Below are 23,312 nucleotides of genomic sequence, written 5' to 3'. Positions count from 1 at the left end.
CATAATGGTAAGCTCCGCACCCGCTGGCGTATATGACGATACCGACAAGGTTGAAACATTATAGCGAAGGTTGACGAGCTGCTACGGTGTTTCTGTGAAGCTGTTGAGCGAGTTGAACACAGTTTGTACCGTACATAGTGGTGATGCAAAATGTAGCCTGTAGCTCGATGCCACTGGACCAGTGTTCATATGTGTGTGTTTGGGCATTAATTAGGAGAGAATTTCAATTTTGAAATATTGCAATATCGGTTCGATTTTCGACCCTGTTAACCCTGTTCGAGTGGTGGAAAAATTCTCCGTTTTTGACACCGATCCCTTCCACGGTCAGCTTACTAACGTGAACTTACACGTCCGTCCGTTTGCTCGATCTCGAATATAGCTTTTTTCATAACTCCTATTTCTTGCCCTGTATCTTCTGTGGCCAAAAGAGCGTCCTGCTTAGATATTATGCACCATGTCGACGGACCGTCCCGCCCAATTCTCCCCCTCATAGCACATAGAGCTTGCTATCGCGCTCGAGCTTGATTGACTTCACTCCAAGGACGCTTCAGGAGAAAAACGACGCCCGAGAGCGACGCCCGCTGTAGCAATTTTAATTTTTAATTAAATGCTAAACTTCCACACAAAACGACTAAATGGGTCGAACGGCTTTCCGCGGTGACACGGTACCCGATAGCGCCGGGGCGCGTATTGGCGCATGGCAAGCGGCTGTGTTTCTACGCCACTGAACCGTGCAACGGGTCGCGCCATGCTCGCTTTACCCGCCCGGGCCCACCCCAAAGGCGCCTACTGCGTCCTCCTCATACATTTTGCATTGTTTCGTGGGAAATGCAAACCTGTTAGTTGATGAATTTACCGTGCAGAAGGAAAACGGTTACACATACACAAAACAAAAAAAAGAAACACCCTATGCGCGAACACTTTCTTACAAAAACATTGTCAACCTTACAAGGGGCGGTACGACAACGTACGCCCGGGTAAAGAGAAAAACATGGCAGCATTAATGCCCGTTTCACCGTTGCTTGATCTTTGAAGTGAAACGAAAGCAGCTTGCTATTCGTCGTGTTACACAGGGTTTGTTGGGCGAATGTGAGTGGGTAGGATGAAGTAGGAAATTGCGTATCTCACATTGTCACTTTGATGGTGGATTACTTGCTCGTTACTATGTTCACACCGGCCCAAACCTTGCAGCACTACGCTGTTTCATTGTCACGGTGTGCAGCATTGTAACGAGCACGTTTGACTTTTTGCCCTATTTACTTGCTTCAGCAAAGCAACTTCAACAAGTATTCTGCCAATGGTATTACAGAGACACTTTACACAGCTCGGCGTGAGCTTCTGCTGGCAAGTCAATGAATTGGCAAGGGTTCGTTTAATATATATTCGATTTTCTTATTGGTCGCCTCTAACGTGGTGGATGTGAATGCTTTGATCACCAGTGCAAGATTAATTTGAATATGCTTTGTGGAATCGATTTGATGTGAGCGGTCGTAAACGGACTCACGATTTTTTGCAATACTTTTAACATGCCGCTGAATGCAGATATCCTATCGTTCATGCATTTAAATGAATATTGTATTCTTTTTTGGAGTGATGTATTTTTTAGTTTATTTAGCTTTTGTACAAAACGGAATCAGCAGCCAAGATGCAGGTAGGAGATATGGTTTATAAATAACTATTTTAGAATTTCGCAAAACATCAGCAAAACATTCAACGAAATGAGGAAGTATATACATAATTGTTATCATTCTTTCGATTTTCTCATATACAAATTATGTGCAGACAAATAACATTTCCCACTGTACGATTTTTTTTCTTGAATAGTCATTGTTTGAGATATTTTAAAACGATAAAATATAGTACAATATGGAGACGCCTGGTACTCCGTAAAAACCGCATTTATGTTTTAGTTTTTATCATAATAAAGTTTATATCGTTCATATAGTATATGAACTATAATGTAAGTCAAAGAAGAATCAGCTTATCTTCTTCTAATTTGTGTCTTTACAAACATTGAACGAAGAACTCAACTATACTAGGCGATTTCATTGAGTCATATTCACTGAATTTGTATTCCCAAAGTTGCATAATTCCAAATAATTAATTCAATTTGCTACAATCGAGACTAGCATAAACTTCATTCGCCAACGGTACCCACGCAACGGTTCTATGTCAATTCATTTCATAATTAAATGAAAATGATACCGACCCCTCCCTCTCATCATCCACCTTTCAGCATCCCACTGGCAGAAAGCAGAGAGAAAAAATGGCACACAATGTAAATGGATGCAAATTATTTAACCAGTCGGCTCATCCGCACCGTTCCCCTCCGTGCACGTTCATCGCAAAAAGCAGCAAATAAACATACCCAAACTTTTGCTCACTTACAGTACACACTACAGAAACATCCTTCATCAGGCCAAAGCATATGAACAACTCTGCTCGAAGCTAGAGTGAAAAAGCGAGCGTACCAAGTGTACCATAAATAGCGGCTCGAAGCTCGAACAGCACACGCCTGTTGCTGAGGGTCCTGCTGTATGAAACATAAACGAAACAAATCCCATCCTTCTCGCGTACACGCCCGGCAAATCAACGACACAGCTTGTAAGATTTAATCAAGCCTTCTCACTCACTCTATGTGCCCACCTTGCTTTCCCTCTTACAGGAATAGTACATGCACCCGGTGGCTGGCTCCTGTTGCTCTCCCGTCTCTTCCGGGCGGTCCCGAAGCCCCGAAAAATAATAAATGTAATCAGTCCCCGGACGAAACCAAGCCGAACCGGAAGGAAGCAGAGAATGGAAGGCACCGAGGTGATGTAAAAAATTGGCAATGAAGTGGAAAGTAATGATGGTGTTGTAAAAATAAAAATTCTTCCTTCCCCCTCACGCACCATTCCCCCAATCTGATCTTCACCATTCCGGGCCGTGCGGTAACAGCACTTTGGTTTGAAGAATTTATATCACGCAGAATACGGTACGCTCATCATACCTTCTCCGCTACTGTTCCGAGCGTTCCGGGCTCCTTTGCTCACCCCAAACGTTCGAGCGGCCGAGTTCCCTTTTCCGGCGATGGGCTAAAATTAATCGCTACAACATTTTTCTCCCAAACCACCTCACCACACATACATACGCAGTAATACACACACACACATGCACACACACACACAGACAAAAGATGCCCGAGATCCATCGTTTTAAATGTGGGCCTTTTAGCTAGATGGTGACGTATGCTCTCTGTCTCCTCACCCAGAAAAGCCCTGCCAGAGTATGTTCCACGTACTTAGAGTGAGAGCAACAACACTCACTTCCTTCATTAGCACAGCATGAAGACACATACGCAATTTGATTCTTTCCACTGCTGCCTCATCATGCGCGAAGCTTACTGTGGTCGTTTTACATCGTTCCAGGTGAGAGAGGGCAAAAAGAGGCTTAATTTATAGCACACGCACACGCGCGCGTTTACAATGCAAAGCTTCAACAATAGCAGTGGGTGGGAAAGGGGTTCAAGCTTGGAAAAGAAAATAAGTGCCGCATGTATTATTCAATCGATCGTCGAAGGGTACATTTTAACCACTTTTGATGTGATGTGAACGTTCGGCAAGAATATTACCGAACGTAAACGCTCTACGATGTGTGCATGTGTTTGTGTGTATGGAGCGAAAAAGTTCCAAGAAAATACAACAAACCACAAACAAACATCCAACCACCAGTTAGGCAAATATTGTTTGGCAGACACATAGACCGCGACACACCGAAAAAGGGCAAACCGATTCTGCTCCCAGCCATTCCAAGAAGGACAAAGAGCACAATTGTTTTGTTCACATTGTCCCGGGCTCAGAGTTGTTTGCTCCGTGCCCTTGGGACAAGTTTTATTCAAATTCTTTTTAAAACTGTTCAAGAGGAAGGTAAGGCTACGTAAGATTAAAAATGTATCCAACAATACAGTGCCGTTTTTTACTTGATTAATTAAAGGATAATTTAAAAAAATTGTGATACCAACCATCTATACAGGATTTATTGGTCGGTTCCCATGATTTTTTGGTGCGCTCCCACGATTGTTTGATCGTATACCATAGTTTTTTAGTTCGTTCCCATCATTTATTGGTATTTCTGATTGGATATTAATACAATTGGACCAAAAAATTCTGGGAAACGGCGAAAAAATCATGGGAACGCACCAAAAAAATATGGGAACCCACCAAAAATTTATGGGAACCAACCAATAAATCGGGGGAAACCCTGTAATGAGAATTGAACAAATTCATGCTTCAAAATATGCAAATGAAAGAGAAAACATATAAAGCAAATATTTTCACTAAAGATCAACGCTCTACACATTTCTTTAGGGATTTTAAAGGCTGAAAGAGATCTTAAGAGATCCAAGCCTTTTGTAATCATAAAAACAGCAACAATATTTCATCCAGTATATAGTCCCCAAACAGATTAAAAATATAAAAATAAGAGTATAAACAGGCCCTATAACCTTTACCACATAAATTCAGTTCCATAAGCTGGAGATAAAAAGAGAGTAAAATGAACAAACTAGTATCAATATTCATCCCGACATTGATGCAACTAGAGTAATAGTTAGTAATAATAGTTAAAAGTAATTTTCAAAGTGTATACACTAGGTAAAGGTAAATAATTAACGCGCGTTCATTACCTTTTTTGTGTACAGAAATTGCATTACACTTCACCAACAAGCAGCCACTTACACAGCACATCATGCACAATCAGTGCATGAGCTACTGTGTTCAGTTCATTTCACGTTCAATCTAGGTCATCGCTTAACAATTCATTGCACGAATCATTGCACGAAACCCCCTTTCGCAACGGGTGCAATGGGCGATATCGCTCCAAAATGGTGCTGCCAAGATTGTACAATTCCGTTGCAATTATCACCACTCGACTGAAAGCGTCCCGTGCGGTGCGGTCGTAATGATTGCTAATTTCAAACCGTGCACATGTTCCGTCCACACACACTGCCATATGTAAATGGATACCAACGAACTGCAAATTTTATCCGTACATTAGGAAAATTAACTCTTGAAATCTGTTCTGTTAGTTACACTGAAAGCGCAGTAGGGATAGCAAAGCTGTACGGGTGCGACCCATGCCGTGGTGAGCTCCGCAATACCAACCATCATCGTCGTCTGACGTCGGTATGGTTTATCCTTTTTCTTTGCTTCCGCTAAATGAAAGTGTATCTGCACGTAGTAATAGTGTGGCAACAGAAGAAAAAAAAAGCCCCGCAGCTTACACGAGAGTTCTTCTCCAGAAGCTTTCACATGGATTTCAGCTCTTTCGGAGCACTGGATGAGGTAATTAAATATTCATTGTTTCTGCCAAGCACACACTCGCAACACATAGACGCAACATGTGCACACACAAAAAAAACACTCCCGTTGAGCCTTTAAGTATGCTCACAAACACTGCTACCCAAGTGACACGCTTACTGTTGTCTTTCTGCCTTCGAATGTGGATACAATTCCTTTTTTTCCTAATACTTGCTTGCTTTGCCTTTACCTGGGCAGTAAAAATAGGAACACGCTCGGAGAAGGGAATGATCTCATTGGCTTTTTGCTTGTTGTACCTGACGGGTACAAGGTACGAGACCCTTTCCATAATTGCAAAAGCAAGCAAGCTACCTCGGCACGTGTGGGTTCTAGCTTTTTTGGGGCAGGGGGGAGGAAACCTTTAGCCTCCTTTGCCCTTCCACTAACGGCTACAATAGTGTGGAGGGTCGACACGTTTGGCTCTCGGTTACAGGATATGCTAAAACCCCTCACCCCACACCAACCAACCAAACCGTCCGGAACTGTCCATCGCCACTGACGAAGGCTAATGGTCCCTGCCTGCTCGGTGCTGACAGTCGACCGATCGAGTGTACGCTAACTCCTCTCCACGGGGTGCTCGTTGCACTCAAGCATCCGCTGCTCTTCGCACCCGTCTCACGGTTACTCGTCTATTAAGTCAGCCACAATCGAGCCCGGACGAAATTTGGCTCAAGTTTGTGCCTCCCCCTTTCCTCGCGACAGACCACTTCTTGTTTTTGTGTTTGTCTAGCGAAAAGGCCACCCAATCCTAGGGTTTGCGATCCCTGTAGAATGGTTTGCCTTTAGCACACGGTAAATGCTGGGCGATTACGACCAGTGGCCACACTCCTACGCCCGCAGTAATCAGCTGGACGATGGGTTTCGTACAGCTGTAGTGGAGTACCCCGAAAAGTGGCACACGGATAGCAGTAGATTATCTTTCCCGTGCTGCACGTTTTAATGGATTCAAGTGAATTAAGATTAGCTAAAAGTTGCAGAATGTGCTATTGCGTAGCACAGGTAGCAAGCCGTTAAGGAACCGTAAAGGAGTAAGTTTTAGTTGTTTTTTTTTCGATGTTGCTGTTTTTGTGTATGGGAATGGGCTATCATACGGATCATTTATCTTGCCGTTACCTTGCCGACGGGGCTTTTAAGCATTCGGCGATGATGGTGAACGCGAGTTTCTGACGAAGGCTGTCGGCCGCGTATTGTGTAGCAAGACTTGGTAAGTTGTGTAGATTTTTTAGGAAAAGCATTATGTTACTTAGTGGTTTTGTTCAACTCCATTGTAGTACGTTATTTTTGAATGTATCCGATACATCAGGCAAAGTTTTATTGCTCTATCCCAAGTTTAAAAGGTCCCAAGTTGTTTCCTATCAAAGTTGTGATAGAATCTTCTTCTTCTTCTTTTTGGCACAGCAACCGCTGCCGGTCAAGGCCTGCCTAAACTCACTAATGAAGAGGGCTTTGGCTTTCAGTGACTTTTTCCTAACATAGTAGGATATTGAGTCCTACGTTTAGGGGCACGGTCTATTTGGGGCTTAAACTCACATACCCATGTGATAGAATAACGTAACAAATAACTCAAAAATAATTAATAAGTATAAGAACATCATAAGGAGAACCCAAGAATGGACCAAACGAATTGCTCAAGCCATCTTAAATCCAAGACGTTGTGTGCTTTGATACACTTTTCATTTCAAAATTACTACAACGAGTTATAACTTGATGTTTTATCCTTTTTACTGTTCTTCTATTAATAGTATGACAGTATGTCGTATTATGCACCATCAGTTATGTGATATAATGGGTGCATCACTGATAAAGCTTACTCTTACTTAAAAACGCTTACAACACTGCGCTTAATACATTTAAAATAATTTATAATAGTTTAAAACTACATTACACATACGTTCATCAAAAGTGAGCTATTGAAAACTATATTGAGCAAGAGAAAATCCATTTCCAGCCGGCTGTACCGCATGTGCAAATTGAACGCGCTGTAATCTCACCGATTGAAGTGAACTGCTTTACATATCCGTGCCTTCGTTTGCTTTATTTTGCCAATTCACCGGAATAGATGGAAGAAAATATTCCACTTGATTTACTTGTTACGCTTGTGGACTGCAGCGCAACACCACTTTCCGCTTCTTGCGCCGGTGCTGGTGGTTCCGTTTTATTTGGTCCTGTTTTGCTGGCGTGGTGGAGCTGGAGCTTTGCCAGCCAGGCTCTTAAGCTGCACCGAAGCGTTGCAAAACCAGCGCAGCTCGGCGCGGGCGGGTCGGAAAAGGGACAAACGCAATTGTGGATCGCAAATCAAAGCACGAACCCGGTGTCGTGAGCACGTTCCAAATGATAGAATTCAATTTGAGCTGGCATTATAATTCTTTTCCACCGCATGAAAGGAACCCGCCTTTTTGTTTTGCTTTCTACCTTTCCCGTACCAACCATTCCCGTCGGTTAGGGATGGAAGTTTTCTGGTAATGGGATTTTTTATCGTACCTATTTTTTGCTGTTTTGTGTGTGCGATGGATGGATGTTTCTTTTTGTGTAGCTCGTTTTACCCAATACAGAAACAATTCATCTTATTGCGTGAAACGTTTTTTCAACGTTAATTCATGTTACATTTTGTCCTACAACGCAAAGCAAAGCAGTTATTAAATTTTCATACTTTACACAAATCTTCACGAAACAAACAAAGTAAGAGAGTTGGTAAGAGTATGCAAAGAAAAAGGAATGAAACGATCACATTAAAAGATTCATTTAGTTTTGAAACCCTTAAGCCAAAACCAGTCGCTTTAAATTGTGTTATAGATCATAAGTTATTAATATTTGTACTACGAAATAGTACCACAACAACGTTTCGTCCAAGGCAAAAATTGATTATGTTTGCTCCAACATAAATCGGAACAAAAAAAGAGAGACTCCAACTGAAGCGTCAATGCAATATCGCCCAAACCCGACCCACTCAAACGCGACTGGAAATAAACCACCCATTGACGAGACGGAATGGCAAAAAGCTAGCGACACCGGTAACGATCCTTTTAGTGTAATGAATTCCGGCGCACACAAATAGTATGCGCAAACATACTATCAAAACATGCTGCCCGCAACCACCAACCCGTACACCCTGTCACACTGTCTTCCCCTTGCGCATTGCCGCTTCCGGCGCTTTTGGCCCGATATACTTGTGCGCTTTGTGCGCTGCTTTAAATTTGCATGACCTTCGTTAAATGTGTATATTTGCTTTCTATTTTGTTTGTGCCCATCAACCACCAATGCGGTGGTGGCAGGCGAGGGCGGGCAATACAAAACAAACAAACAATAAAAACGAGTAACATCGGCCCTCGTACTACCGATGCCATTTCACTCCACCCGCTTCCGACACCCCTGCAGCAAGCGGAGAGCGCGTTATGCACTTGTTGATAACTTTGCATTTGCCGCCAGAGTGTGTGGTGCATGGAGCAGGGGGAGAACGGAAAACTTCCGCTACGAAAACCCACGGTGATAGCATGGAAACAGGAAAATGCTACCTCCGACACCGCTTCAGAGTGCACTTATAGCCCGGGTGCACAAGTTTGCCGATGCTTTCCCCTACACCATGCTGGTGCGTGTACGTGTGCAACCGCGAACATGCATTCGCTCCGAACAGGCGTGCCGGCCGCAGCAAGGCACACATACACTTCAATCAACGTGTTGAGCGGCAAAACAACAAGCAAAAGAAATGCCCATTCAACGTGCACCGATTGTAGGCATCGGAGGTACTGTTGCTCTATGTATGGGAAGGATTGTGCATTAAAATCAACATTAATGGGGTAAGCCTTTTTCCTAGTGCACTGATGCAAAGTATGTAGCTCTAACGTTTGAGAGCGATGAGTGTCCACTTCATATTTTTGGTTATTTTAAGAGTTTCTCAAATTTTCCGTATGTTACCAAAAGGTTCAACGGAAACATTTTCGTCATGCTTCACCACACAGTGTTTGTTTGGTGACACAGTAAAATTACGACAACAAAAAACCAGTGACGAAAGTATATGTTTGACTCATTTTTTTAAATTTAATGTAAATTAAAGATACAAACATATAATGACTCTTTTCTACTTTGCAGATCTACTACTCGATCATAGAACGTGAAGAATATATTACGAATATGAGTATTTAACCTTATTTTGATGATACTGAACTAGATTTAAAATAAACATTTTAGAATAAAACGGTTTCTGCTACGAAGTTTCCATTTTGAATTATTTTACGTTTAAAGGCTTTCGTTCTGAACGTGCGTTTTTGTACTTGACTAGCTTGGCGCTCTTTAAACGAACGACATTAGATATCATGTTTTATTTAATGGTCTTTTTTGCGTGACCCACTATTTTGCACGAGCATGCTTTGTCAACATCCGCCAAAAACCATGCAAACATAAGCTTCCTACGCTGCACGGTGATTTCGCAGCAGCTTACTATTGAATTTTGTAATTACACTTTTCACCACCCCCGTTTTTTGATCTCCTCTCCCACTTCTCGGAACGCACTATTCGAACGGGGGTCCTCCCTTTTAGCCTCCGCTTCTGAAAACAAACTCACCCACACAAACCGCACGATTGATGGTGTATCCTATGTCACGGGAAGCGCAACTTCGAAACGGGTGTTACGGCGAGCGCTACAATGAAACATCTTTCTCCGCTTACTGCGCGTGGCGTAAATTATTTATCGTACCTCACAAACCCTCCCGACCAACCACGCACAGCACCGCAAAGCGCACCGTTCGTCGCATCTTTTCTGTAGGGGCTAGAAATGTCAGGCACTCTGCCAACAGCTCCATCTCAACCCGTTCAACACTATTGCGGAGTGGATGGTAAGCGGAGGGGGAATTGTTTTAACCCCAAAAACAAAGCACCCCCCCCCCTCCCGCCCTAAAAGCAGTAGGCTTAATGTTACCTATTTTGTTGCGGTGACACTCGGTAGGGGAGAGGCAGTGAGAGGGATGGAGTTCCCCGCGCTGTCCGTGTGTCACTCACCGTCACTCAATTAACAGTCCCGGCGCGACAAACCATCCATCCCACTCGGGCAGACTTTTCTGGCGGTTTTCGCTGCAGCCGCACACACACACACACATGCACGCAAGAAGAAGCTTAAGTTTCATCGTAGTGACAGTTGAACAGTTTTTCGAGCGTTTGAAAGGGGATTCCCGAAGAGAAAATGGAGAGAAAACAATGTAAATTCGCTACTCTTTGTGCATACCTGCTGTGTTGGTGTGTGTGTGTGTTAAAAATAAAGAGAAAGCGTGTGTGCAAGTGTTTAAAATTGAGCGGTGCAAAGCGGTCCCCCAGCTGCTGCCCCAATCACCATAACCCCGTTCAACCCCTGCTTCGTTTTCACACTCACCTTCCCCGGGCCATTGCTTTATCATTCCCCCCGTCCGGCGATGACAGGCGGCGCTTGAGTGTTGATGATGGCTGTAAGAAAAGCCAAAGTTTGAGCACATGAATACGAGCATAAGATTTTGTCATACCCGCACCCCTCCTCCCTCCCCGCCTTGCTTCCTACGGTACCCCGTTTGTTAGATTCATTTTTCACACTGCTCCTACCATTGAGTAGTGTTTTTTTATTTTGCACCCACCGCCAAGCGCCTACGAGTGAACAACACGAAACGCACCGCCATCACGACACGCGCAAGCTGGTTGTCATGCAGAACCAGCATAAAAGCCTCCGTAGAAAACGCTAACGCCTGCTTGGATATTTTTCCATTTGGATGGATCGTATGCAATGGCGTGTGAGAGGACAATGGCGTGTTTTACTTGAATCTTTCGTTAGTAGCTTAAATGTTGCGTATATGTTTGTTCGCCAATGTTGTACTTCACTGCTCTTCCATTTCCCTTTTTCCTGTGTTTCGGTATCATCCCTTTAATATTTTTCAAATTTTCCGTGCTTTCTGTACGATTTTTATTTTGTGTTGTAATAAAATTGCATTGAAAATTGCATAAACTTTTCACAAGCAAAGTTATTTAGCATACAACTGAACAAATGTTTATACGACCACCTTTCACTGGAGTATAAAGAAAAATTCACCTCCACAGGCATCTTGAAACAACAAAATACCTCAAACCCAAATCTCAGGTTCGCTGTAAAATCATCGCTTCAACAAAAGTTAAATTAACAAACTTTATTGAATTTCCCGTTCGGTGTCGAACACATTCCCGCACAACGCAGCAGCAACAAAATGCCAAATAGAACCAGTGGAAAACCTCGCCGGGCACACTTCTCCCCACAACCCATTTCCCGTGACCATTGAAGGAAATGAAAGCAGGAAAGCAAATGAAGTCCAAACCGATTTCCGCAACTTTGCACGGAACAACTCTCTCTCTCTCTCTCTCTCTCTCTCTCTCTCTCTCTCTCTCTCTCTCTGCGCACACGATTTTCCGGCCAACAAAGTGAGTCTAGCGATACGAGCTGAAACAGATTTCCATAATCGTTCGCTCGTCGCTGCGCTTTTCATCCCATTTTTGCGATCATTTTTCTTGCCTTGAAGCGCACACATTAATGTGTCTGTGTGTTTTGCACGATTGGTACCATCACCACCACCACTACAAAAAAAACCGTTTAGCTCAACAGACACACCGAGGCAAACTGTTGAATACTCTCGAATCAGAATCAAAATGGTAGCTGTGAGCGGCTTTGCTTCGGGTTGAGATTTTCGCAAAAAAAATTTTTTTTGAAAGTTTCGCTTCCGGCTATCCGTGGCCATAAGAATGTTCGCTTTAGCTGACGTGACGGGACACCGGGGGCACACCCCCCACCGAAAGCAGTACTTAACGGTAACGGGGCCTTCGAGCCAATAAGCCGTGCCGGCCGACGGGCTGCTCAACATGGTCCGACGCCCGTTTATAAATCAATTTCAACAAATTTCCCATGAATAAATTTTCAACATCCTTCTCACTGGAGCGGGGGAAAGGGCCATACGATCAACTTTGGTTTACGGCAGGGTGGGTTGGGATAGCTTTATCAGTCAGGAACATCTTGTTATAGAAAATGGGCCGTTTACGAGTTACCGAAGGAACGGCGTCCAAAAACGATTATGCGTGCCTTTCGCCAGTACGAGGCAGAGCCCTTGCTCTGGTGAGTGATTCGCTTAGCACCCGCACTCGTAAAACGGTTACTTGGAGAAAACAGATTAAGAAAGAGTTTCTTTAAAAATAATAATTGAATTGGTACATAAAATGGATAAGCTTTGCCATTTTTAGATGCTTGAAAAAGCAGCCGTCATAGTGCGATTAGTTGTTCCGTTTTATATGTATCTCACACGTCCTAAAACTCGATTTGTACTGTGTAAGTTTGCCATGAACTTTTTATAAAATAAAGATAAACTTTGTTCTCAAAACATATTGTCCCTGCATGCCAAAAGCCAAACTTTTCTACTCTGTTTTTTAAGTTAGCTCTACAAACAAAATTCAGCCAAAACTTTCAGTCCAACCTTCGCCTGGAATGGTTCTGGAGCCTCATTCACGACAGCTGGTGCTTATTCCATCGTGCTGTCAACTTAAAACACGACTGCCACGGCCATCCCAATGTTCCGTCCCAGCGCATCGCACTCCTGCCCACATTCCAATCTACCAACGCGTCACTCACGACTGTCAGTCAGCTAAAACGTTAACCTCTTGATCCTTTCCCTTAGTGGCAAATGGACTACCGCTAGCCCCCGATACACCCGGGGATTCGAGAAGCATCCACCCATCCGGACACCGACCGTCCAAAGGAAATGACTTTGAGACTAAATTTATCGGTGCTTCTTCTCCCCCCGTCCGTTCCATTGCCGAGGCCAACTTCTACGCTATTCTTGCGTGAATCAACTGGTGCGAATGGTAATCATGATGTTAAGGATGATACCCTCCCGAAGATGGACACGTAGCACGGTGCCAGAGCCGATGGGCCACATTCCCAGTGTCCCTTCTGCCAACCAAACAAAAAAAAAAACAGGTCTGAAACGGTCAGAGATTGACGTTTCGATTATTGGACCAAATTGGGTCGAAATCATACGAACTTAATCTTAGCGTAAGATTTCATCACGCTCAAAGAGTGGAGAGGAGTGACATGGTGGGGGCAAAAGCTTTCCTTTTTTCTTCTGTTGGGTCTCTTCAGTCTCTTTTATTAGCGTGTCTCCCGCAGGGAATTACTATTCGCGTCCTGCGTGTGCCATTGTCATGTGAATGAAGTGTTATTGCATTTTCGAACAAAAATACTTGTTATAAAAACACCCAAATTTATCAAATGATTCCTTTCAAACTCCAATTGCATAGATGCTATTCAACATAATTATTATACTACGCATGTAAAGAATGTATTAGAGGCAAAAATGCTACGATGAAGGAGTTTCTGTGAGCAAATGTTTTGGTATGAGTTATTTAGAACGATATGTATTTGGTTGATATAAAATTCCTAAACTTGGCAAGTGTTTTGTTAAAAAACAGCCCCTTAAATACTTGAACTCACTCATAATCCTAGTTACATGCATTAGTTCCTTTGATGGAGACGCCTGGTACTTAGCGGAATGTTAGCATGATAACCAATATACATATTTAAGCACGTTTAAACGTTTAAACATATTTTAAACGAACGTTAACAATTACAACAATTTCAACAAATTAAGTATACAATCTGTATAAAGCTAACAAACCTCTTTAAGTTAAACCCAACGAACGCTGTTACTGACGAATCAATTCTAAGACAAATATGACAACTTTAGACAAACATAATAGTTTCAAAAAAATCATGGAATAATCAGTGCAACCAAGTATTTCTACCTGAATACGCTATTCTTTACCGTGAAAAAACAGCTCTCGCTGATGAAACGCCCGTGTAGCGGTAGCCACGAACACTACCTGCACAAACCCTAAAGCTACTAATCCATCAACTCTTCGCTGAACTTTCCGAAGTGGTTCATCCGCGATGAGGCAGTAGAAAAGATACGCGCTGCAACTGCAAACAAACATTCTTTTGCCAAACAAAAAACATTAACCGCATCGCTGCCATTGCACCATCAGCAAGCAAAGTTGGTTTTCTTTTTTAGCTTGTGAGCTACAAAGAATAGTCTTTTTGTTAGAGTCAACAACAAAAAAGCGAGCCTTAACGAACGAATGCGCTCTACGCTGCAATTTACTCTTCTGTCTGTATTTGCTTTTGCTTTTGCCGTGATGTGTACCTTTTTCCGCCTTTTTGGGAGAGAGATTTTTGTAACAGAATTTCATAGCAAACGTCCAAACTGTGTTGCTCTTTCGATTGTTTCACTTAGCAGTAACCTGCATTTTCCCGGAAGAAATTAAAGGAAAAGAAGTACAGGGAAAACATCGCAAACGATGATTCAGCAACAAAAATTATTCGACAAAAGTAAGGACAATGGAAACGATACGCAAATACAAATTCAACAAGCTCCAGTCACACGAAAGTAATCTCGAAATTTTCATTTCCTTGAAAGAATTGCTCGAAGTAAATAACTAACGAGATGACTAGCAAAGGCGAAGCGAATGGCGCAACAATCGAAAAACATGTTTTGCTCAGTTTTCTTAGGTAAGCTTTTGATGTAATGCCGAGGCAAACCATTGATTTAAATTGGCATGATAAAATTGCAAACTAATGAGTAACAAGTATTTATACTAGAGCACAATGATATTCACTATCCTAACACAAGCACTTTCACTCTGTCAGTCACTACACTTGTCCGTGCTACCACCAGTATCACCATTTGTCGCAGTAGTGCGTGGGACTTTAGGTGGCTCGAATACACTCGTCTTAATTTTTTTTTTTGCTATACCCTCTTTCTCTACCCATCCACCACAGCACAGCAACGCTTAAAAGGATCAGCAGCGTGTGCGAGCTTCATAAAACATGATTAGTACAACTTTCGGACAACTTTCCCCACCGTGGCTGGGGCGTATCCAGGCCATTAATGGAATGATTTATGGTTGTTTGGCAGGTCATTTACCAGTTTTACCGTCCCCGCGCGTAAAGGCTCAGTACATACGCCGGTGGTTGCTGCACGCGATTTTCCTCCACTGCTACCCACGGAACGCGTCTAAATAATTCACAGCCGTCCTATCGGGGTGCAGGCCGGCCGGGTCCGGCCACTTACGGCGTGTACGTAGCGCCAAGCGGTGGAAGAATTATGGCAGCCGACAATGTCTGGCCTGGACAGGAGCAGCCGTTCAACAAGTGTCGCCACTAATTGGTTAAATGGCGCAACGAACGTGGGTGGCGGACTGGGTGAAAACAGTTTGCAGCACGCGAAATTAACGCAAATAAAGCAAACCGGAACGTGTAGCGCACCGACGGATGGATGGATGGAAGTTCAGTTCCCGTTACAAGCAATGTTTTATGTTTTGGTTTAGGTTTTTGGGAAAGTGTAACGGTTGTCGCACAACACTGCCATTAAAAGATGCAGGCAAGCTTTGGCGTGCTCTGTTTGTGGCAGATTCGATTCTGCTAACTTTGCAATAACTTTGTAGAACCACACTAGGATGCATATATTTGTGCCACTGGCTCGAAACTCGAATGTTATGGAAGCCAAATCCTTCGTAAATGAAAAGGTTGGATGGACAAAAATAATATCCAAACACGGGTGACATTCGTAAAAGTACGGTTCTTGAGATTCGCCCCACACAAAGAACCGTTTCAATTTGCAAACCATGCAAACCATCATGGTTCGTAGTTTTTCTGATGTTTTTATTTCCATGCTTAACCATAGCTTCAAAGGCAAAAAATGTGTAAAAAATAATAGCCTTCCAGTTAGATTGAAACTGAAAACCCCCGACACGTAATGATTCAAGCGAACATAATGAACATCTCATGATCGTTGTTAGCATTTTTTCCCCTAAGCTTGCACCACATGTACACTGAATTTTCTCGTATGTTTTACACCGTACGAGCTCATTTATTCATTCTCAGATTTATGAATTGCTGTACTACTGAGAACATATCTCATGCTGTCTGTATTTCATTGGAAGAAAGGAAATAGAGAGAGGATCAGGTTTTTACTCCTCATCTTACCAGTCACAATTGTGGGAAATGTTTTATTCTGCACCCTGGTTCTCGTAGAAATAAAACGACCATAGAAAGGGATAATGAATGGATCGTACCGTATTACATGTATAAAGGAACAATTTGAGAAAAAAATAATTTTCACATTATATTCAAGCTTATGGAAAGTTCCCATGTCTGTGCTGGTTGAACGCCTCGAGCACGATGCATGTCGGATTAGAACATTTTTTTCCAAATCAAAATTTCAAATGATACCAGATCAAAATTTGCAAAGATAAACTATTGAAACATTCTTTATTGCAATAACGTACCTACTTACACATGTATCATTTTTTTCTCATAGTAAACATGTGAGTAAGTTAAGCTAAAATGTATCTTTCTTCTAACACAACAAACAATGCATTATTGTCTACAAAACAATAAGCTTTATAGCGCATGCAGCTTCTGCACTATCCGTGCCGTTTGATCGGCGTCGTCAATGCGAGCCCATAAAAGCTTAAACAATAATCTTCGATTAACTGAAACCTTTCCTGGTTTCTCCTATTTTTCCATCTACCAATGCCATTTACGCTACGAATACTTTCACCAACTCGTCCCAAACGAACGCGGGCGCCATTGGTGCGCCATGGGACAAGCAAAGGGAACGAAATCCTTGCCTTTTTACTGCTCCTGTCGTAAAACCGTAATTGAACGTACCTTCGCACTCAAACGTAGAAGCAGCGGCGGGTGTAAATACTTCATTACGTAATAACACCAATCAAGCGATTGGTCCGGGGAGGGAGGGGAAGGCGTACGATGACTGCAAGCACGCCATAAACTTCGGGCAGCCCGTTACATGCGGATTTTAAAAGCACTCTTGCTCTGTCTTGTTCTCTCTTTCTCCCTCTCTCTAGTTCTTTTTCTCTCTCTCTCTCTAGCTCTTTTTCTCCTTCTCGCTCATAATGTCCATTCCCCAAGGGCTTTAGCGTATTTGTCGCGTGGAGAGCACTAAGCAGCAGTTCAGTGTAACAAAAGGAAATCCTTTTTTACGGGTTTCCCGTTCGTCATGGAAACGACGTGGTCTGTTATTCGAATGAAAGAGATGTTTGTGTCCGAGTGTATCATGGACACCGGGATGTGTTTGTGTTTTTTGGTCAACTCACCTTAGCAACTACTGGTCACTTAAGCCGTGAGTGGCTGCTTGGATATAAGCCTTTGGTAACATGCGTTTGTAACATAAGAGGCTTTTCCATGCTGCATGAAAAGGACATTGAGCGGAAGTAATTCTAGACGATGTGTTGAGGCTAAGTAAGAGCATGGAAGAACAAACTGTTGCATATTGCGTACTTGTTTATTTTGTTTAATAGTTTAATGTTTAATAGAATTTATACACTAATACATACACTACACTAAACATCTCAAGTACCCTCTTAAACATCAAGCTATACAACCACAGATTGAAGCATACTGAACAACTTTAGACTGTAATGTAAAACTTTGTATTTCAAGTCTCTCATTCAATTGTTTATTAGATATATCATTGAGAAATCAAACCATACGAATTGCCATCTATACTGTGTAGAAGTATTATGATATACCATACGAAATATCAAATCCAACACATTTTTAAAACATTATGAACAATACATACAACCAGTGGACGCTCCACACAACTCTCCGTAATCTAACGCAAACACTAATTCGTTCTAGCTTGGTGGTCGCATTTCAAGGACGATTCGGCATTAAACTTCATCCAGTCCTCCTTATACAGCAAACCTCGCCAGTTAATGCAACAGGCTTACCAACTCAAGCATCAGCTCAGCACAAAAATGTCAGTACAACAAAAAAAAAGCTGTGAATTCCAGCTGTGAGAGACCGACTCGTAGCTTCCGGATAAATCCTAGACAGGGCCTAATATCCGGCCCTGAAGCTGAATTTTATTTGCGTGTCTTTTGTTTTGTTTTCTTCGCTTTTCTTTTTGCACTCAATAACGGAAATAACGAAGCATATCTGCAAGTTTTACGAGGCAATAAATATTGATGGCTTTACTTTGGGATGGAACCGCCAACATCAACCACACTGGCCGTTTGCATCATACCGGCGACGATGATGATGATGATGATGGTGATGAGCATAAGACGAATGCGATGGTTCGGTTTTTGCAAACGCTGCATTAACATTTCCCACTATGATGGAAACGAACTTCTCAACTTGCAAGGTGATGTAAAATATAAAAATATATATAATCCAACCATCAGAGCTCACCCCGCAGTTGGCGATGACTGAAGATCAAGCACCTCCTTGAAGTGTGTTTCCACTTCGGGGATCGACTTCCACTCACTGGAGCACTACCCACTCACTACACCAACAACGCCTTAATCCTCCGCACACAACCCGGCATACTCTCCCTCTCTCTCTCGCCCACCTGGTTATCGCCCACCGACTTATTTCTGACGAACGCTGCGAATGACAGGTGCAGGTAAGTACAGCATGTGCGTACGTGTGCGGATTACCACAAAGATGAAAGGGTGCCTCGGGAACATAGGTTCATAGGATTCGTAGGGCGGGTAAGCTGGGGCGAACGATACTTCCAATTCTGCTCCAGTGGCTGCCCCAGCAGCTTCAGCCCCAGCAATTAGTGCCAGAGGGTGGGTCCAGTGGTCCAGCATCAACCATTCTCCGCACGTATGGGTGTAGCTTTATAAAGGGAACAGCACGGCAAGCTGGAAATAACGAAGCATTCGCTGTCGGTGAAGCATATTTCCCCGCAACTAAAATCACATTTCTTTCCCATTGTCGGTGCGGCGGGCCTGCCTTAAGGTCAAACGGCTACCGGTGGCCGGTGGGAGTACGGTTGCGTCTTTCCTTTATGGAATTGCTTCATTCCATTTGCTAGTTGCTACTTCTCCATAAGCCACTCGCCGCTTCCATCCGTTTCTTCAGCACGGCTCCACTCACATAAGATCAGAGTTTCTCTTAGTAGATGTAAGACGTACTGCCGAGTAGTTTTACGCAGCGGTTTAGCAGTGCTCAGCAGAACTTAGGCTAAACGAAAGCGTCCAATTCAAACCTTTGAACTGAAGGAGTAATCATACCTGTAGCGCCATAACAAGGCAGCACTATCTGAGATGTATGAAGAAAGGTGAACTATTTCAATGCGAAAATAGATACACTCTCTGTCGTTGCCTCGTTGGCCAGCAAGAGATGAAGGTATGATAGCTTCCACTATACTAGCAACTAAGGCTAGCAACCGTACCAACCGCCCCGGTGCGATATTTGCTACGGCAATGTGTGAAAAAATTCCCAAACAATCAGCAAACCCACCGTACAATCCCGCAAAGTCTGGATCCTTCCCAAGATAGAAGCATTTTTATCTCTCATCTTGCGTGTGTATGTGTGTTAGTTTTCCTTCCTTCCTTTTCTTTCCATACCGCTGCCAATGGAAAGAAAAGGAACTTCACGGTTTGCCACATTTGGACCTTTCCGCTCAACACCGCAAGATCCAATGTTTCTCCCTCTCTCCAATCACCACTTCCGGCGAAATAGTTCGGGGAAAAGGAAAAACGTACTTGTGAGGAAATTGATGACCATCAAGAACCAGCCGACAGACAGCCCCCTCGGTCCCTTGGTCCCCCTTCACTCTGGGACAGGAAAGTTTATCAAACCGAAACCAGCCGTCCAGCACGTTTGATACGCGGGTTTGGGTGCTCGCACGTCCGTGTCTCTATCTTGCACAGGCATGAAGTATTTGTCCATGCTCTGTTGCTCTGTTTATTGGCGCTACTTCTACAAGCGAAGCGCCACTTGCTTTCACTTTCATGCCTGCTGAAGCGTCCAATGCGCTGGGAAAGATTTGTTGCTTGTTTAAGCTGAAATTTGGGGCGATGACCGCACACAGTGACATATCGCAAACGTGCGTTTGATGGAGTAGTGATACATTTTATTAACAGCTTACTCCATTGCTCGCACGATGAGGACGTGCTTTATCGCACTAGGCAATTAGGGATGTTGGACGGTCAGGTGATGTATTACTTATTTGCTTAGTTATTATTTAGCAACCGTTTATACAGCATGAATTTTAGACGAAAGGAAAGTGCGTTTTGATACACTATCCTTATCGATACAGGGTTTCCCGAAATATTTTTGGTTGCTTACCGCATATTATTTTAGTGTTTTCCCACGATTTTGTGTGCGTTCTCGCCAATTTTTTTCGTTCGTATTGATGTCCAACGGCACGATGCCAATAAATTGTGGGAACGAACCAAAATCGATGCGAAGCGATGAATGAATCGTGAGACGACCCCTAACCAACCAATACATTGTGGGAAACCTTGTAACAAATGTATCTTGCACTGTATTTCCCATTGCATCCACCAAACTCCTCTAAACTTGTGCTTAGTCATTGGAAATCGCTACATGAATACAAATGCTCTTACAGCTGCAAAAAAACGTATGCTATTTCAAACTCAAACAAATGCAAAAATATATTTCAAACAATTCGGTGCAACTGTCACCCTATTTCACATGCCTTCCAGGGCCGTCGCTTTATTGTTATTTTGTGTAGTAAAACAAAAAAACAAAAACAATCAACCAACAGAAATGGGATGCTTTTCTGAATTGCGGAAATCCGTTTGAAGCACCGGACGCAATGAAGTGGAAAAATCATCGTTACAAGATGTAGCTGGTAGTGTCTCGATTACACCATCCATCCACAAACGTCCACGATAACTGTGTTGTGTGCAATTCCGCACGGTCACGCAAGATATTTGACCCATCCGGCACACGGATCGGCCACCCCCCGGGGGTGTAAGCAAACGGAGCACGAAGGGTCACCATCATTATTAGTGTCATGTTCGGGTCACTTTGGCCGGACACATCGATGAATAAACATTGGGCGACCACCATCGCCCGAACGAACCACTGCCATTCCGCATTATCACTTCATCCACCGCACCGCTTGTGGGGCTATTTTTATGCGCACAGCAAACCGTATTTGATGGAAATCCGCAGCACAACCATGATCATCACCCTTACGTGACGTACTGGGTCAGAAACACTCACAAAAAAAGCTCTCTTAACCCCTTAAAATAAACGCCCCTGGACGGCATATTTGCAAGGGCTATTTGGCTGAACTTTTCACCACGTCCAGCCCTGTTCGGTACAACTCCAGGTCGGTCCTGTTTCGGGACGGTCGCTATCCACTTTCGGTTCCGTTCCAGCTGAAACATGGCTCTATTCATCGCCTCCTCGAGCTGATGAGCTGCTTTAAGCGAAACCGTTCATCCCCACTTGTGCTGTTTGGGGTATATATGTGTGGTATGGTGAGAATTTCACCAGCTGAACACAAAATGGCAAGGAAAAGGGAAGAGAAAGTGAGAAGAGAGAAGAAGAAAAAAAAACATAAAACCCACCGCAAATGTTTCGTAGAAAATCGTGAATGTTCGAATAAGCTAACTGTGTGTATGTGTATCACTACAGATATGACCTTTTTTCAAGGAAAATGATCCACCGGTGGTGTATTTTTCTTACGCCCTTCCAACGTACACACACAGAGAGACACAATACAAGCGACCCAAGTGCAGGAGAACGAGAAGAAAACAGCTTCGAAGCAACATGAACACTTCCAAGGTCTAATTTGTGTGCTCAAGGCTTTTTTCTCCCACTCACAGACACGCAATCACTTTTGGGCGAGCTTATCTTATCTCCAATGAGCACATGTTTCTATACACAAACAGCCACACCGTGCCTACCGGCTCGCTAAACACATTCACATACTAAAGTGCGTGCGTGTGTGTGCGTGTAAGAGCGAGGGAAAGTTGATGTGATGATATGAAGAACAGAAAAAAACGTAATCATTAAAACCGGAAATCTGAGCGAACGAATTCGGTTCGGGTCGACGTACGTCTGGGGAGGGGGGGGGGAGGAGTGCAGTGGGGTAAGCAGCTGGAACAAATTGCACCAAACGCCACGATAAAGCGAATATCGACCTTTTTCCCCATTCCTTCACCAAGGGGCGCCCCTGTATGGCGCAACGGTCAGAGTGAACTGATTTCACTTATCACCATGCTGCCTTACGCTTATCGATTGTTTCTAGTGTGTCTGGGCCGGATTTCCCGATTTCGGTTGCTTTCCGTGCATGGTTGGCTATTGCCTTCCTTTGTGCTTGATTTAATCAAAAATTATCCAATGAATTATTAGGCTTTTAAGGAGCTTTTCGCTTCACAAGCAAATAAGCGTGTTGTGTAATTTTAATTCTCTTTTAAAAGCATTTTTACAAACTTCATACTTCAAAAACGTTTGTCAAGTACGTTTGAAATGAAACGTTTTATTTAGATTTTGCTTAATTACCTGTAAAACGCATGAGAACCGCTCACATTTGTTTGTCAGTTTGTTTCTTTTAAAATAAGATTATTTTCCAATTTTGCTGAGCTTCTACACATGCCCAAATTGAATTCATTCGCTTCACTGCCACTGTGTTTTGTTGCCTTCCTTTAGTTGGCCAGATCACGCCGCTTAAACGATCGGAAAAAGAAAATTGGATTTTTTACGACAGTCCGCTCGCCGATTCGAAGCACAATTCAATTATTTTCCCCAGACTTTGGTTTAGTGGAGCGTTTTCTTTTCGGTTTGTTACATTAAAACTTGATTCGAGAAAGGAAAATTGCAGAACACTCTACACCGTCTACAAAGTCGAGCTGGCCATTGGGTTTGTTCGTGAGGCAAGCATAATGCCGAGCAAAATGGTAACCACTAGCCAATGGTTTTACCTTCCTGCCCTGCCTGGCGACAGCCGGATGAGAAGGTCATATTCATAGCCCCAATCTGCTACAAAACTCTGCCCTTCCTCCCAACCCACCTTCCCGGGGTGCCACATTAGCCCGGAACGCACCTAATGAGCCATTACGCACGTTTCTTCTGCTCCCCCGATGCCCGATGGATGGGTAAGTGGCTCTACCTAATTGACGGCAAATGGGAAAACGGTACGGTTTCAGATT

General features: G+C 43.3%; 1 protein-coding gene across 8 annotated transcripts in view; it reads right to left on the bottom strand.

The window, feature by feature from the left end:
- Positions 1 to 23,312, bottom strand: part of LOC121603549 — a 161,407-nt gene that overhangs the window by 115,202 nt on the left and 22,893 nt on the right. For 3 of the 8 annotated variants that reach the window (XM_041932418.1, XM_041932419.1, XM_041932416.1), the window contains one exon: positions 10,696 to 10,766. The exons of 4 other annotated variants lie outside the window; for them this stretch is intronic. In XM_041932418.1, coding sequence (XP_041788352.1) covers positions 10,696 to 10,709 — 14 coding nt within the window. In that variant the 5' untranslated portion in view covers positions 10,710 to 10,766. Of the gene's footprint in view, positions 1 to 10,695; positions 10,767 to 10,930; positions 10,988 to 23,312 lie in introns of those variants that run through there. One more of the 8 variants, XM_041932414.1, reaches the window with a different exon arrangement.

The sequence above is a fragment of the Anopheles merus genome, chromosome 2R, assembly GCF_017562075.2.
Source record: "Anopheles merus strain MAF chromosome 2R, AmerM5.1, whole genome shotgun sequence".
NCBI classification, from domain to species: domain Eukaryota; kingdom Metazoa; phylum Arthropoda; class Insecta; order Diptera; family Culicidae; genus Anopheles; species Anopheles merus.
Note: the sequence above shows the minus strand (reverse complement) of the source record. Positions and strands in the feature narration are given on the sequence as shown.